We start from the raw sequence: 15,525 nt of genomic DNA, 5'->3' as shown, positions 1-15,525 counted from the left end.
GTGAATGGGACAGCTTGCTCCAAAGTTTGGAGCACAAGTAACATTGTACTGATTTCACCTTTTGATTTGTACAGCTGATTTATAGATTTTAATGAGACAGCAAGCCAGGAATTGAATTGAAGTGTTACAGTGCACTCTGGTTTGGACATTTGATTCCTAGAGGAATCTGGATGGCACAACTAGCCATGATTTGTTTGAATGAATTAGCTGATAAATATTTGAAATTTGAAGATGGATTTGAGATTGTGTAAAAGCAAAGACCAACACCGTGTTCCCAAATCACTTTTACTAACCCCCCCCCCCCCCCCCCCCAATCTTAATTGTTACTAAGTTTCTTCCCCTCACCCCCCAAATCCCCAATCTGCCACTAAGTGCCCTTATTTCTTGCACTCTTGCAGCACCGTGGGCGGCACAGTGGTTAGCACTGCTGCCTCACAGCGCCAGAGATCCGGGTTCAATTCCCGCCTCGGGCGACTGACTGTGGAGTTTGCACGTTCTCCCAGTGTCTATGTGGGTTTCCTCCGGGTGCTCCGGTTTCCTCCCACAATCCAAAGATGTGCAGGTCAGGTGAATTGGCCATGCTAAATTGCCCGTAGTGTTAGGTAAGGGGTAAATGTATGGGTGGGTTGCACTTCGGTGGGGCGGTGTGGACTTGGGCTGAAGGGCCTGTTTCCACACTAAGTAATCTAAAAAAAAAAGTGCTGAAAACCTGGAACTTAGAGCTATTACCTACATTAGGTTGATTTTAAATGCAAACCAAAATAGAGCTCAATTGATAAGCTGACCTTTGATTAGTGTTCCTTCATCTTTAAGATCTAGCTTCATCCACTTTATACTTTCAGAAAAAGCATCAACCCAGAAGATTACTTTTTTCCTTCCAGTCATAGTCCAGGGAAAAGATGACAGTTTTGAAAACTTCAGGCAGAATGTCTTTTTCAGCACTGTGCAATCCATACAGCAAAATATCATGGTGAATGGTCACAAGAAGAACTGGCTCAGCACCTAATATTTAAAAACAAGAGAAGAGCAGTGGGCAAAAGGTGGTAAAACATGAAACCCTACAAAATCTCAGGTATCAGCCATTTGTTTCAGATCAATGAAGGATGACTTTGTACCAAACAGAGATTACTAGACCAAAACAAAATTCAGTTCAAGATATTGATCCCATGACACCTAGATAAGATTGTCATAGTTTAAGGAAGAACAGTTTTAGAAATTTAATTCCAATCAAGCAAGAGCAGATTAACTGATTAGATAATGGAATCATTAGCAGGTATAGTGGAATTAGAAGCTATTTTTTGTAAATTGTCAAGTGTGCAAGTTTACTGGCTCTACATAAAGCATATAAACCTGACAGGACACAAAGATGGGTCAGCAAGAGCATGCAACACTTTACGCCAATTCCAAGGAATTAGAACATTTTAAAAACATCTGGGTTGCAATGGTAAATGTCAAGCTAGTAATTCAGATTTTAAGGAACACAAGTCAACTTTACATTTGCTTTAACTATGGTGTTTGCAAGACATTTAAACCAGATGACAGTTCAGTCTCATTCCAAAGTAGTATTTCCCACAACCCTGACTTATTTGCAAGCACTCAACTGAGTTCTCATCACAACACTTGAGATTGTGTCTCATCTGTGGGTTTACAAGGAAAAAGTCATAACTCAAGAGTTCAGGGTGTCTGAAATATCAAGATTAGTGGTGCAGTGCACATCTCATGTCCCTGAAAGGCATATGCATGCTTAGACTGGGCAGTGTCAAGTGAGCAGCGTGGACAGCATCACAATGGATTAAGGGCACTAGGTCAGCTGTATCCACAGGCGAAGTCCCAGTTACTGGATAGTTGGGAATGATAAAAATGGTGTTCAAATAGAAAGTTGTCTGGTATACTGGGACATTGAACCAAAACAAGCATCTCCTAGTAGTTAGAAGTTTGTGTCAGATGTGATCAATGCATTTGTTCCTACCTGTCACCTTACAACTGTATCCATCATGGTGGAGCAGGAAGCCAGAGTGACAACTGCAGCTGTAGGTCCCATTCATGTTCAGACATATTTGGCTGCATGGGTCTGGGTCAGCAGTTCTTTGCACTCATCCACATCAATACATGTGTGGAAGTCAGTCATGAACTTAAACCCAGTCTCACAGCCACATTTCTGTAACAAAGTTAATCCTCAAGTTTATTACAAACACCTTTAAACCACCAAGAGTTGTAAACATGCTGGCAAGCCTGCAATTTTACATTGCTCTTGCTGCAAGTCATTAATAGTGGGATAGCACTTGTCTTGCCTAGCTATACAGTAGCCAGATTCAGATAGGAATTGTACTGTGCATTGCTTGTATGCAGCTGGTTGAGGTGTACCAGGTATTCTTCAGCAAACCATTGTTTGGCAGTAGGTAAGGAATGAGAATTAGTTTGATCATAGGATGGACTCACTCTTAGCATTCACTTGTACCTATTTTGGCTGCTGTTTACATATTTTTTATGTATGCTATTTAGCAATGTTATCTGCTCTATATTGCTCATAAAGACAAAGCTTTTCTCTATGCCTCAGTACATGTGACAAATTCAATTCAGTTGAATCTGCCTATTAGTGCTAAAATGGTGACCAATGATTTTGTGGCTTCTGCTGGGCTAATGAAGGAAGGTGCACTTCACTGCTTCACCTGAGGTTTTTCCCCATTGGGAGACTTGCAGTTCATTAATCTTCTGATTTATCAGAATCTGCTAATGATTGAACCTATATTAACATTAGGCAGGTAGAACCTGCCACGTAGCTAAAACACTTCAGGGCTCAAATCTGTTTTGCTGTCATGGTAGACAAGCAAGTTGCTATTTAGCATGCTGAACACTGTTTGGGAGGATTAGAGTCTGGTCAAACTCACCCAGGATTGCTGCTCTTGTCACTGGATGTATAGTCTTCAAAAATATACAAGCAAATGGGGGTGGGGGGGGGGGGGGGGGGAAGAAGAATGGAGAAGGAAATCATGTGCCAGCTTGTCTGAAGCTCAATAGGATATTGCAGACTGACTTACAGCAGAAGCTTTGGTAGAGGCAAGCTTTATTATTATCTACATACTACTAAACAGAACCCTATTTACCAGCATTAGAAATAAAACATCTTTACCTTGAGAAAAATATCAATGTCTAGTTAATCTTTGAATTTGCCCAAAATCTTAAAAAAAAATCAGATAATGGTCACCTTAAATGGCATTTACTAAAACACTAGATAACTTTCTACAATCGGAAATGCCCGTGTTCCCAGGAATTAGTATTGGAATTAATTAATTTGGGATGATTGGATAGTATAAGGGAATGAACTGAGAATAGTTCACAGGTCAGTGCACCATTGAGGGCTGAAGGGCCTGTTCTGCACTATATTGTTCCAACCCTTGCTTTCCAGATTAACAAACTATGAGAAGGTGTTAAATTTGCTGATACTCAGTTAGGAGAAGAGGAGGAGTGAATGGAGGGGTAATGCTAAGTGGCTTGAGGGACAGAGACAAGTTGGCCAAAATGGACTGCCTCCTGGCAAGTGAATTTTAAATGCCAAAAAAATTGAGTGCCAATACATTTTGGTAGAAGAAACAGACTACACTGGCTTAATGGGGGGGGGGGGGGGGGGGGGGAGGAAAGAAAGAAGGGGGCACAGGAGAAGGGGTTGCATATACATGATTCTGAAGGTGACCAGGGAAGTCTTGTAGGAGCCTTGGGGTTTAACTAGAGGCATAGAGAGTACAAACAAAAAAAGGCTACATCTCCACAAGTCATTGGAGTGTGATTAAAATTCAATCTGGGGACCTTGATAGATGTTAAAGCCCTGGGGGATATTCCAGTAAATCTTTGCACCGAAGGATATTCACTAGAAGAAATTGAGCTTATTCTCTTCTGTTCTAGAAGAGAAAATCACAAATGGAGAAGCTTTCCACAATTGTTAGAATATGCTACCTGAGCATAGAGGCAGATTCCCTAGGTGGTTTCATAAAATAGCTCATTTGAAAGAGTGAGGAGTTTAGAGGGCTATAGATATGGCTAGAGTATGGAACTAGCTGGGCAGTTCTTTTTGAAATTGGTACAGATAATGAGGCAAATGTCCTCATGTAACAGAATGATTCTAGTGATCACTTCTGCAGATATTGATTAATACTTACAGGTCCATATGGTGTCCTATAACATACATGTGTACAGTTTTTGCATTCTTGAACACCACAGTCATCTCCTTCATCTGAACCATCTGCACAGTCATCCTTCCCATTACAGACCAATGTCATGTTGATGCACTTTGAATTAGCACATTGGAATTCAGAGCTCATGCAGAGTCTTGGTTTGCCTGTATCAGAAGCAGAGAGTCAAAAACTGACATTTCTATACACAGACCATATACCAATCAAGACAACTAGATCCTGGAGAGTTACTCACACTTAATCTCATCGCTGCCATCTTTACAGTCTCTCTGCCCATCACAATACCAAAAGTCTGGAATACACTGGGAGTGGTCACCACATGTCCATTGATATTCCTGGCACTTAACTTTTGAAACCTTGCAGTGCTACAAAAAAGTTACTGATTTTAAAAACATGTTCAAAATCAAAGTCAAGCATCGAGAATCAGATACTGAATTTTGTTCAATTGCAGTAATTTCAACAAGACTAAGATTTATTGTTAGACTGTGCTTTATGCTTGTAAGTTGAATACATGGAGTATTCGAAATCCAAATAATTTTCCTCAAACCAGATGCTTACCTCGGTTAACTTTTCAGATTACATTTACTTTATATTAGCATAGTTTGTGAATACTGATCAAATTCTAATGTCCTGGAAATAAAGATCTTTTGCCAAAAGTTGATGAATTCTCATCCCTTGAGTGTCACTTCATTCTAGAATCAACACCACATTAGCTGCTTACTCTGGGGAAGATACCAATTTCAAACCATTAATGCCACCTCATTTTCCAAGAGCAAGTGGAAAGTTTTGGCTAAGTCAATTAACACTGGAGTAGAGTGTTGACTTTATATAGCTTCACCTTAAATAATACCTAAACCTATGCTAAAGATAAGCTGAAGGGTCTTTAATACTTAGAGTCTGACCCAATCCCATTAGTCAGTTCCTTGGTTGAACTTCATTCACAAATCATAAGGTAATGTTATCATAATTGAGAGGACCACAAGGTTGCTAGGATGACTGGTAAGTGTCACCACACCTCATGAGGGGAGAAGAGAAGACAACCAGACCTTCATGGCAAGATCAGCCAGTATAGGAACTGAACCTGCACTGGTTGTGTCACTGGGCATTTCTAACTAGGTATCCAACTAGCTGAGCTAGCTGATCCCCCACATTCAATACCAATCTGGTTAAACAAGGTAAGCTTGTGTTTAAAATATATTTGACATCATTCTTAGTTGCTTCTTTTGCCAGGACAAGTTGGTTTTGAAGATTACAAACTAAAGTCTATGCAAGCCATTTAGAACTTAAACAGCAAACTGATATACCTGTTCATCCATCCCATCTTCACAGTCCATTTCGTCATCACACCACCATTCCTTTATTATACACTCTTTACTGACAGGGCACATCACCTCATCAGGCTTGCAAACAACTTTTGTCTTTCTGGGACAGTTGTGTTCATCCGAGTGATCCTTGCAGTCATATTTTGAATCACAGCGGAAAGCTAGAGAAATACACTGGCCATCATTGCAGATGAAGTCATCACTGCTACAGTCTGTCCAAAACAACAAAAGAATTTTTCTTGCAGACCATGTCATAACCAAAACAGGATACAAAGTCCACTATTCTGAAAATATTTAACAAGTTCAATATGGATGCCACCATACATCTAGACAAGACATTTCTGTTAAGGCCCAAATTAATCTAGACAGTCAAACTTAATTATCCTATCAGGGAAAGAAAATTGAGGTAAGGAAATAAAACTCCCTTCTATAATATCACTGAATCAGTTGGAATCCCCTCAGGAAACAGCCTGTGTTTAACTAGTCAGATCTTGCTAATGCAAGCTAGCTATTGTGGGTTCGGCATGCCACTCAAGTGACAGATGACTTTCAGGACTTGCCAATAAACTCACATTGGAGAAAGCTAGACTGACAAGATAGAAAAGGCAGCCTGCACTTCAACTGGTTAAAACACAAGTGAAAACACTGAACTCCATTAATTTGGGTTAAAAACAGATTGAGGGCAAATTCAGCATGCACACTATAGGGCATGAGGAGCCAAAACTCTTAATTGATGCTTTTCTTGAAGCGATGTAATGCCCCACAACCACTTTATAGCAAAAGATTTTTCATTGAAACAAATCTTTGCCAGTCCACAAAAATCACAAGTTAAAAAACTGGGAGTTCATTGGGGAAAAACAAAGTTGCTGCAGCATTATCACCAGTGCTTTACAGACAAGAGTGGTAAGGTCCACAGTAGTGCCTACTACGTTTGCTAGTGGGCTAATAGGAGGCAACATGGTTAAGCACTGATTGCTGGATTGGTTTTAGCAATCTGGAGGTGGCATCTGCTACTAGGCTAACATTAACTGTTAATAACCACATGGATATAGTTGAACAGACTTGTACATTTGTTGGTTTATGTTCTATGAAGAGAGACAGGCAGACTAGCTCCATTTAGATTTCCAATGAAAAATTGGTCTGATGATTGCTACTAGTGCAATGTCAGCATTAACTTGGGAAGAAAGAAGTCCTTCACTGGAAACAGACCTTTTTCTAGGAAGTGGTTTGCACACCACCTTAGAATAAGAAAGCAGTCTCCAAATGGAAACAGACTAACCACAGCTTCAGCCAGGGTCTATATAAATTAGGTGTCAGGAAGAAGGATACCACATTTGACAGGTCCCAAGCTAGAGTGCAAACAAAAAAAAAAGACAAATACCTTAACACCATTCAAGCTTCATTACATCAATTGCCAACTAAAAATGCATTTCAAACTTTGGACCAAGCCAGTTTATGGAAGCAATACATCGAAAATCTGGATAAAATTTCTCAATGCAGCTCAACTCCTGAAGTTCGCAACACTGAAAATAGAACCTTTGATTTTAATTGCTTTGTATAGGGATGAGGGGAGGGAGAGGTGGTTTGATGGACCTCAGTGGATGCTATATTAGGGGAGTCCCTTCAGCCCATCAAGCTATATCTACCCTGGCCCCACAGTCTCAGAATGCAGATGCAGAGACAAAGGATGTTCCAGCAAGGTGGATTGGTTGAAGGGAATTACTTCCCCAACACCATTAAAAATTGCTTAGTTGGAAGGGCTTCCAGCTTTACTACCTAACAAAGTGACATTGCTAAAAAAGGTGTTTAAGCATCAGTGGCTAATGTACATTAATGTACAGCGACTGCGATCACCACTTTTGCTAAAAAGAGTGGTAGAGCAATGCAAGATTTAGTTTTTAAAAACACTTCTGGCATCATTAGAAATGAGGTTATTCCTCACTTTAATATGGACAGTATTTTCCCCTTGAAGAGTTTGCATTCCTTCTTAGTATTGAAGGAAAAATTTAATTGAGCCCCCTGTACAGTTTTTAAAAAGTTGAACAGTTGGATATAGGATCCAATAGAGAAATAGTTTAGTGCTCATGAACTAGATTTCCATTAAAAAGATAAAAAAGTTACAAGATTCAGACTTGAGAAACTTGTGGTAGAACAGTTTAATACAGGGAGAAGTTAACACCTCTTACCACAGTTAAATTCATCGGTTTTATCTGTACAATCTTCACTGCCATCACATATCCAGTCTGAAGGAATACATCTCTGGTGATCATCACACCAGAAGCCACAGGTATCAGATTCTTGGCTGCAACTCATTTCATCAGATCCATCTGGACATTGAGCAATGCCATCACAGCGCAATGCCCCCTGAATACATCTGGTCCCATCTGAACAATGAAATGCATCTGAAAGGAAAGGATGTGCTAATACACTGGCTGAAGATAATCCAAAACATTTGTCACAAATTAAGAATCAATATTAAGCAGTAAATTGAAGTAATGTTCACCTTTGAAGAGTCTTGCATTTTAGATCTGCAAGACTAACTTTTCTGCTTTGCTCATTTGAAGGAATTGACAATTTTAATCAGATGTGTTGCAGTGTCTAGTCAGAATACACGAGTGACTGAACAAGTGCCAGTTTCTAAGGCCATTAGGAATCTTGTTCTCAAATTCTAATTGAGGAAACTATATTCCCAATTTAAGTATTTCCATCATATGGCCTTTGCTCAATTCCTGCTCCTCAGATGCTGCCTGAACTGCTGTGCTTTTCCAGCACCACTAATCCAGAATCTGGTTTCCAGCATCTGCAATCATTGTTTTTGCCCAATCTGCACTGCAACACTTACTCGGCAGAGTTTTTAAAACCAGGGCTCCTTAGACATTCCAAGACCACTAACACAACATAGGTTAGCAACAAGAAACATGGAAGTTGCAGATGGCAGTGATCCCACCACCTGGAATTGAAATATTACACTATTCCTTGGAGATTGTTAAAATGTAAACTTCAACAGTTCTGAGCAGAGGGTAGGGTTTAATTACCCCAAGTGGACTGGTTAGAAAGTAGCAGTTTACCACCACCTTCGAAGAACTAAAAGATGGGTAATACACGCTGATCTAGCTAGCAAAGCCCACAAATAGAACAATTCAGCCCAGATATATTACTAAATATTCACAAGTCAGTCAGGCTCTAAACCTTAGTGCCAATTTAAACACTTAGATTTGAGTCCTTTGTTTTATCCCTGCACTTTTGTAATGTTGAGAAGCTGAACCAAGATGAACATCTATGGAAAAAAAGACAGTAGGAATTCCAGTCAGTTTAAAAAGGTTTCACTTGCAAATCAGGATCTACCCATTAAGAGTCAACCAACCATAGTATAAGCAGAGTGCTATTTCTCCCTTCATTTTGAAGGGATTTGTCAGCTTTAACTATGCTCTGTTAGATACTTTTTTCCAATTGCTACATGGAGGCAAAAACTCAGCCTCTTGTCTGCACTAACTGCATTAGTATTGAAGAGATGCAAAAAAAATGCAAACATTGAAGATGGGGGAACAAGAGAAACTGGAAAACTTAGCAAGTCTTGTTAACTGTTTCTCTTGCCACAAGTGTGGGGCAAATGATGCAGAACTGAAAAAGATGGAAGAGTCATGGGAAGACAGTGGATCAGTAGGGCAAGTCACCAAAAAGATCAGGCTGATTGGAGATCAAAAGCATCAGAACAAACAAGGGAACAATACCAAAGAGGAGCCAGTGAAAACAAAGGCACAAAATAAAAAACGCTGGTGATAGTGGAGAAAGGATAGTCTAGATTAAGGACAGATTTTGACTTCTTACAGTCTAGAAGGCTTAAAAATTACAAACAGGTGGTACTGTTTCTCCAGCCTGCATTTGGCCCTCAGCACCCTGGACCTATACAGAAATAGATGAAAGCATAAAACCAGGTATGATGGACAGTTAGGGTCATGCTTATAACCAGTATGAAAAGAGGTCACTATACAAGTTGGGTCTCCCCAGAGACAGGGCTGCATTGTACAGTTGCAGTAGACTAGATAGCAAATACAAGCTTTGTTTTATACATTAGCAGGAAGTATCGAGATTAGAAAAAAAGTGGTGTGATTAGATACCTGGATCACCACACATTTCTGAACAGCCAATCTCATCAGACCCATCAGGACAATCTCTGTCACCATCACATTTGTAATCCATACTGACACATTCAGATCCATCATCACAAAGAAAGAAGGTGCGATCACACTGCAGTGTTGTATCATAGTCCTGCTGAACTTCCCAAGTATCTAGAAAACAAAGCAGAGGTCACATTGTATTTTCTTCCCCTCCAGTAAGCACTGGATCCAGCTGGGCAACAATTGTGCTTCGAGTTAGCTTCCCAAAGTCTAAAATCTTAATTGATAATCAGATTGGCCAAGTAGCAAAGCACTGGGGTGGTGTCTAAGATTTCCATTCATCACCATGAGGTCCTTTAACTTGACCATGCAAGTCTCAACCTCAAGTCAAATAGGGTACTGAGGCCCTATTTTACCATTGATTAAAATTAGATATTTGTCAAACCAAAGAGGTAGCAGTTGGGACTTATTCTTTGTATGGATGGTCACCTAGGTTTACTTTGGTTTTAGAAATTCAATCTTGGAGCATTCATAATTGGTTCTAACAGCTGCAGATTGAAGTAGTCATTCAAATCGGATCATGTTCGCTCCAGCCACAGTTGCTAGTTAAACAATTCAGTGAATAAATTAGTCTCCAGTTAGATCAACTCCATTCTAGGCTCTGCATCTACCTGGTCAATATAGAGGATTGTTTCAGTCTAGTAAGACAGGTTCAGCTCTGGTACAATAATAGACTGTGCAGAATGCAGTGATTAAAACTAAAAGTGATCCAACTGCTCACTAGGTTAATCTAATTGGGACCTTGCTTTTTCAGAAAAATGTTTTGGTGAGAAGGAATAAGAGTTGGCTAATTTAAAATAGGATAGCCAGAAAAACAAAGTGAGGATTCAGTAATTCAAATTGCTTGGATTACATGCAAGGCTGATGTAACATTACCAGTAGCATTCAATGCAACCTCAACGTAATAGTTCAATGAACAAACTCCATAATGTTCTGACTGATGCATTGGTCAGAATGCTTCTCTGTAGAAAAATAATACTAGAATCATTGAATCCTATATAGAGTGGAGGAGGCCAGTTTACACCAACCCTCCAGGTTGGAACCACCTAGACCCACCTGATACCCTACATTTAGCATGGCCAACCAGTGTACATCTTTAGATTGTGGGAGGAAACCCAAAGACAAACTCCACACAAACAATTGCTTTAGGGTGGAATGGAACCCAGGTTCCTGGTGCTGCAAGGCAGAGTACTAATCATAGAGTCACTGCATGGACCTAATTTGCTTGTCCTAGTACTATGTATTAAGAACACAGGAGTTTGTTAAGCATTATGCACATGATGCTCCTAGCTCATGGAGCTTCCACAGGAACCAAAGAAAGGTAGTGTTGAAAGCCCATCCTATGATCTTAACAACTCTGGTCTGACCCATCCATGTGCCTGAAAGTCCTGGTATAGCAAAGTTTGTCCACCCCCTGCTGTCTGTCAATACCATTAATTGGAATGCTGGTAAATTTGTGCCTGATAACCATGATTTCCAAGTCAGTGTTCAATTTGGCAGAGAATTCCCCTACAAAATTTGATGTCCAACATACAGGCCCACAGAGTTAAGTGTTTCATTTGGAGTGAAATTAGCAAGTGGTCAGCTGAGACCACCAAGTCCCACCTTGGGCTTCGGCACTGACAGCTGACAGTACAGTACTGAGGAAGCACTGCACTGAGGGGTACTGTTTCAGAACAGTTAAACGGAAGTCCAATATATCTGTTTAAGTTGATGTAAAATAACCCATTATCAGCATTTAAATGGTATTATGCCTGCACCCTGGCACAGAGGTTAAATCATTACCTTTTGGTTGTCACCATATATTTTGTGGACAATTTTCACAAGAAACCAGTACTGATGCTATAACATCAAAAACTAAAATTCTGGAGAAGTGAACAAGTCTAACTTGTGGTTCACAAAAGGAGAGAGAGGTGTTTTTACTTCTTGATAGCAAAGTTCTGTGCAGATTCTACCAGAGTTTCTCCACTATTTTTATGCCTAATGTCTGAAGTGCAACATGGAAACAAGCATATGTATAGCCATGCCACCCTGAGACTGTAGAAGGACAATGCTTGTAAATGGTCAACTTGATAAAGCAAGATGTAAATAAGTTACCCGGAGAACAATCCTCACTACCTGGACAAAAGCAGTAAACTCCATTAGTGTGTTGGATACATGTATCCCTTTCTGAACAGCCTCCATTAGCAATTGTGCAGATAGAATGATTTCCTGCAAGTTAAAAGCACCAGTGCATGGTATTAGTTATATCACCAGCTACTGATGAAGGGCATCATAATATTGAACTGTGGAAGGAGCAGAAATATTGACAAACTGGCTGTATCAGCTTAAGTAAAAAGATTAAATTTCTCATCTAGGTGAAATATTGCCAACATGAGTGCGATTGTACAGAAACATTGCTATAGTTCCTGTTTTAGCTTCATGCTCCCAGTTGGTGATAAGAACAAGCCAGATTCTGTAGTGAAATCTGCTTTGATGGACCACCTTTTGCAATTTGGTTACTGTAGTCAGTAACTAAGCAACGTGCTGTCAGTGTACTTGTTTGCACAAAACCAAAAGTCCTACATACACACCATTTAGCAAAAACACCAGCAAGACAATTCAACCCTTTCCCTTGCAGTATCCTTCAGACAGGAAGGAATCTTTAAGTGAAATTCCTTAAAGCAATTGACTGCAAATTCACCAGATGCAATCTCTCCCACCTATAATTCTCAGAAGGTATTAACTGACTTCCAAACCCACCTTGGAAGGATGTTACAAACCCTCTGCACAAAGAGCAAACTGCTCTTCTGCTAGAAGCACTTGAATCCAACCTACAAAGCAACACCTGCCATCTGCTTCTGTAGAAAATTGCTAATGTGAAGCTGAGCTTTTTGTAACTCAGCAACCTGGAAAGTGGAACCATAAGATTCTTTCCAAGAAAGTTTAAGAGTCATTTGGAATAGTGAGCTAAAGTCCCTTCCAAATGAATAAAAATTCACATTCCTTTAAAAGTTTAGCCAAAATCCATACCTTAATTTAAATGATAGGTATCAAGGAAAGTGTTTAACAGGAAGATGTACTTTTAGTGTCAGTGTTCAGACCAAAGGGGTTGAAAGTGGTTTGGGTATTATTTGACAAGCTGTATGCCAACAGGTAGATGTAAAAAGATTCTCCTGAAATGCTACAAAATAAAGTTTAAGGAATGGGATTGAATTACAAATTGGCTTTTAAAAAGCTACTCAAACCAAAACAGCTAGGTTCAGATGCTATGGTGGGGGTGGGGGGAGTTGGTATTAGTCAGTCATAGAAAAAAAAAGTGTACAGTACAGAACCTTTGGTCCAACTTTGACATGCCAGATATCCTAACCTAGTACTATTTGCTACTACTTTTCCTTATACCCATTCAGATGCCTTTTAAATATTGCATTGTACCAGCCTCCACCACTTCCTCTTGCAGCTCTTCCACATGCACCACTCTGCATGAAAGGTTGCCCCTTAGGTCCCTTTTAAATCTTTCCTCACCTTAAACCTATGCCCTCTAGTTCTGGACACCCCCATCCCAAGGGGGGAAAAAAAAGGACTGTCTTTATCTTATCCATGCCTCATGAATTAAGCTTCTTTAAAAAGTCATCGGAGCATCTGACCCTCCAGAGGAAACAGCCCCAGCCTAGTCAGCTTCTCCCTATAGCTCAAATCCTCCAACACTAGCAACATCCTTTTAAATCTTTTCTGGATGTTCAAGTTTCATAGCCAATGTTGTTTGGAAGAATCTTCCTTTCCACATTTCAATAAAGTATTACTTAGAACCCCAGCCAAATCTAGACATTTGATTGGGAGGCTTGAGATGTCCAGTGTAAGATCAGTGACTGGTACCTTAATTACAAGGTATGTACTCTAAAAATATTGGTTTTAGAGATTGAATGGTTAAAATCCATAAAAATGAAACAAGAGGAAACAAATTATATCATGCAGAACCAGCATGACTGGAGGGAAAATGGTTGAAATATGAAATTTTTGGATATGGCAACAGGACAAAAATAGAACCAGATCTAAAACTACAACTTCTAAAGGCAGTTGATGGCAACAAGTGCCAAATGTTACTCCAAAAAATTCAAAAAGCCTATGAAATTTGAACATTATAGGGATAGATTGGATTGGCTGGTCAATATCTAGAATGGTATTTCAAGATGAGGGCTTCACTACTGCAGTATCATTGGAATCAATGAGGGCACAGTTTTCACACCATCTTGATCACTTTAAAGAGGGCATACTGCTACCAAGTTTGCAAATGACAAAGTTGGTGGGAAAGCAGATAGTGAGGATTAGTCTGCAGAGTGTTAGTTTAGATAAAGTTGTTGCCCCTTGCTTAAAAGGTATGAGAAAAGTGAAGTTGTGCTGGCAGGAAGGTAATAGAGCAGTGAGTAGTATTTAAGTGGATTAAGATTGCATAAAAGCCACAATAGAGCGTTTTTCACAAGTTGAAGAGCTATCATACAGATGGTACTTGACACTCGTCATGTACAAGTTGGAGGGGCAAGGACTGATTAGGGAGTCAGCTGGTTTTGTGAATGGGAAATCATGGCTCAGTAACAGTTTCTGGATGCAACCATGATTGTTGAGGGCAGACTATCAGTAAAATCCTTGACAGGGTTCCAAGTGGTAGACTAATTAGAAAGGTTAAAATCAGGGAGAGCTTGCCAATTGGACATAAAACTGGCATGATTGTAGGAGACAGGGGGTGCTGGTGGGTTGTTTTAAAGAATGGAGGCCTGTGACTGGTGAAGTTCTGGAGGGACTGGTTCTGGATCCATTGCTTTGTTCTTTGTATAAAAAGGATTAGGAGAACATAGGAGGTATGGTTAGTAAGTTTGCAAAATGACATCAAAGTGGTGCCATGGACTGTAAAACAAAAAGTTCAGTACAACAGGACTTTGATCAGACTGGCCAAATGGGCTGAGTGCACATGGATTAAGTTAGATTAAAAAAAGTGGTGAGGTGTGGCATTTTGGCAAGGCAAGACTTGGTTGATGGCAAGGTCTGGGGAGCGTTGCTGAACATTGAACCTGAACCACAAGATCTTAGTTCTTTGAAAGTTGTCACAGGTAGACTGGGTGGTTAAGATAGTGTTTAGCATGCTTGCCCTCATTGCTCACGATTGAGTATAGGAGCTGGAATGTCATGATGTTGTCCAGGACTGATGCCTCTCCTGGAGTAGGTCTATGGTTTTGGGTACCCAGTTATAGAATGGATAATTTAATTGGAGAGGGTTCAGAAAATAGTTACCAGCATGCTGTTTGAACTAGAGGTTTGAAGTAGCCAGACAGGCTGAGACTTAACTCCACTTGTGTAGAGGTCAAGTGGTGACTGTATAGAGGTCAAAAAAGTTCATGAGGGGGATAGTTAAATTGAATAGTAGAGGTCTTTTCCCTAGGGTGCAGAATTCAAAACTAAGCAGTATTCAAAGTGAACAGAAAGATTTGTTAAGGGGCAGCTTTTTCCACACAAGGTAGAGGAGTGTATGTGGATTGAACTGCCAGAGGAAGTGGTAGACAAAGGCACAAGTGCAACACGAGATATTTGAACAGGTACATGAATAGAAATTGTTTGGAGGGAAGTGGACCAAACATTGGCAAATGGGACAAGTTGAGTTTAGGAAACCTGGTTGGCATGACTGAATTTGGCTGAAGGGTTTGTTTCTATGCTGTGATTCAGAAATGTGGGCACAGCTGCCAACTATTGTTTGTCCCTGGTAGCTCAGAAATGGTGGCAAGTGGTTTCCTTCCTGCAGTCCACACACCTGTACTTTAGACAGTGTCCTTAGGAGGAAATTCTAGGATTTTGACCAAGCAACAGTGA

General features: G+C 40.1%; 1 protein-coding gene across 1 annotated transcript in view; it reads right to left on the bottom strand.

The window, feature by feature from the left end:
• The window catches only part of LOC122564957 (uncharacterized), a 39,202-nt gene that overhangs the window by 8,681 nt on the left and 14,996 nt on the right, over positions 1-15,525 (bottom strand). Inside the window, 8 exon segments of the mRNA XM_087992960.1 lie at positions 1,970-2,069; positions 2,072-2,158; positions 4,155-4,333; positions 4,423-4,552; positions 5,492-5,721; positions 7,696-7,911; positions 9,628-9,798; positions 11,803-11,898. Of these exon segments, the coding sequence (XP_087849086.1) occupies positions 1,970-2,069; positions 2,072-2,158; positions 4,155-4,333; positions 4,423-4,552; positions 5,492-5,721; positions 7,696-7,911; positions 9,628-9,798; positions 11,803-11,898 (1,209 nt within the window).

This window comes from Chiloscyllium plagiosum, unplaced genomic scaffold (genome assembly GCF_037043375.1).
Source record: "Chiloscyllium plagiosum isolate Xiang-an unplaced genomic scaffold, Cpla_swu_hap1 HiC_scaffold_2, whole genome shotgun sequence".
NCBI lineage: Eukaryota > Metazoa > Chordata > Chondrichthyes > Orectolobiformes > Hemiscylliidae > Chiloscyllium > Chiloscyllium plagiosum.
This window is presented reverse-complemented; position numbering and strand designations above follow the sequence as displayed.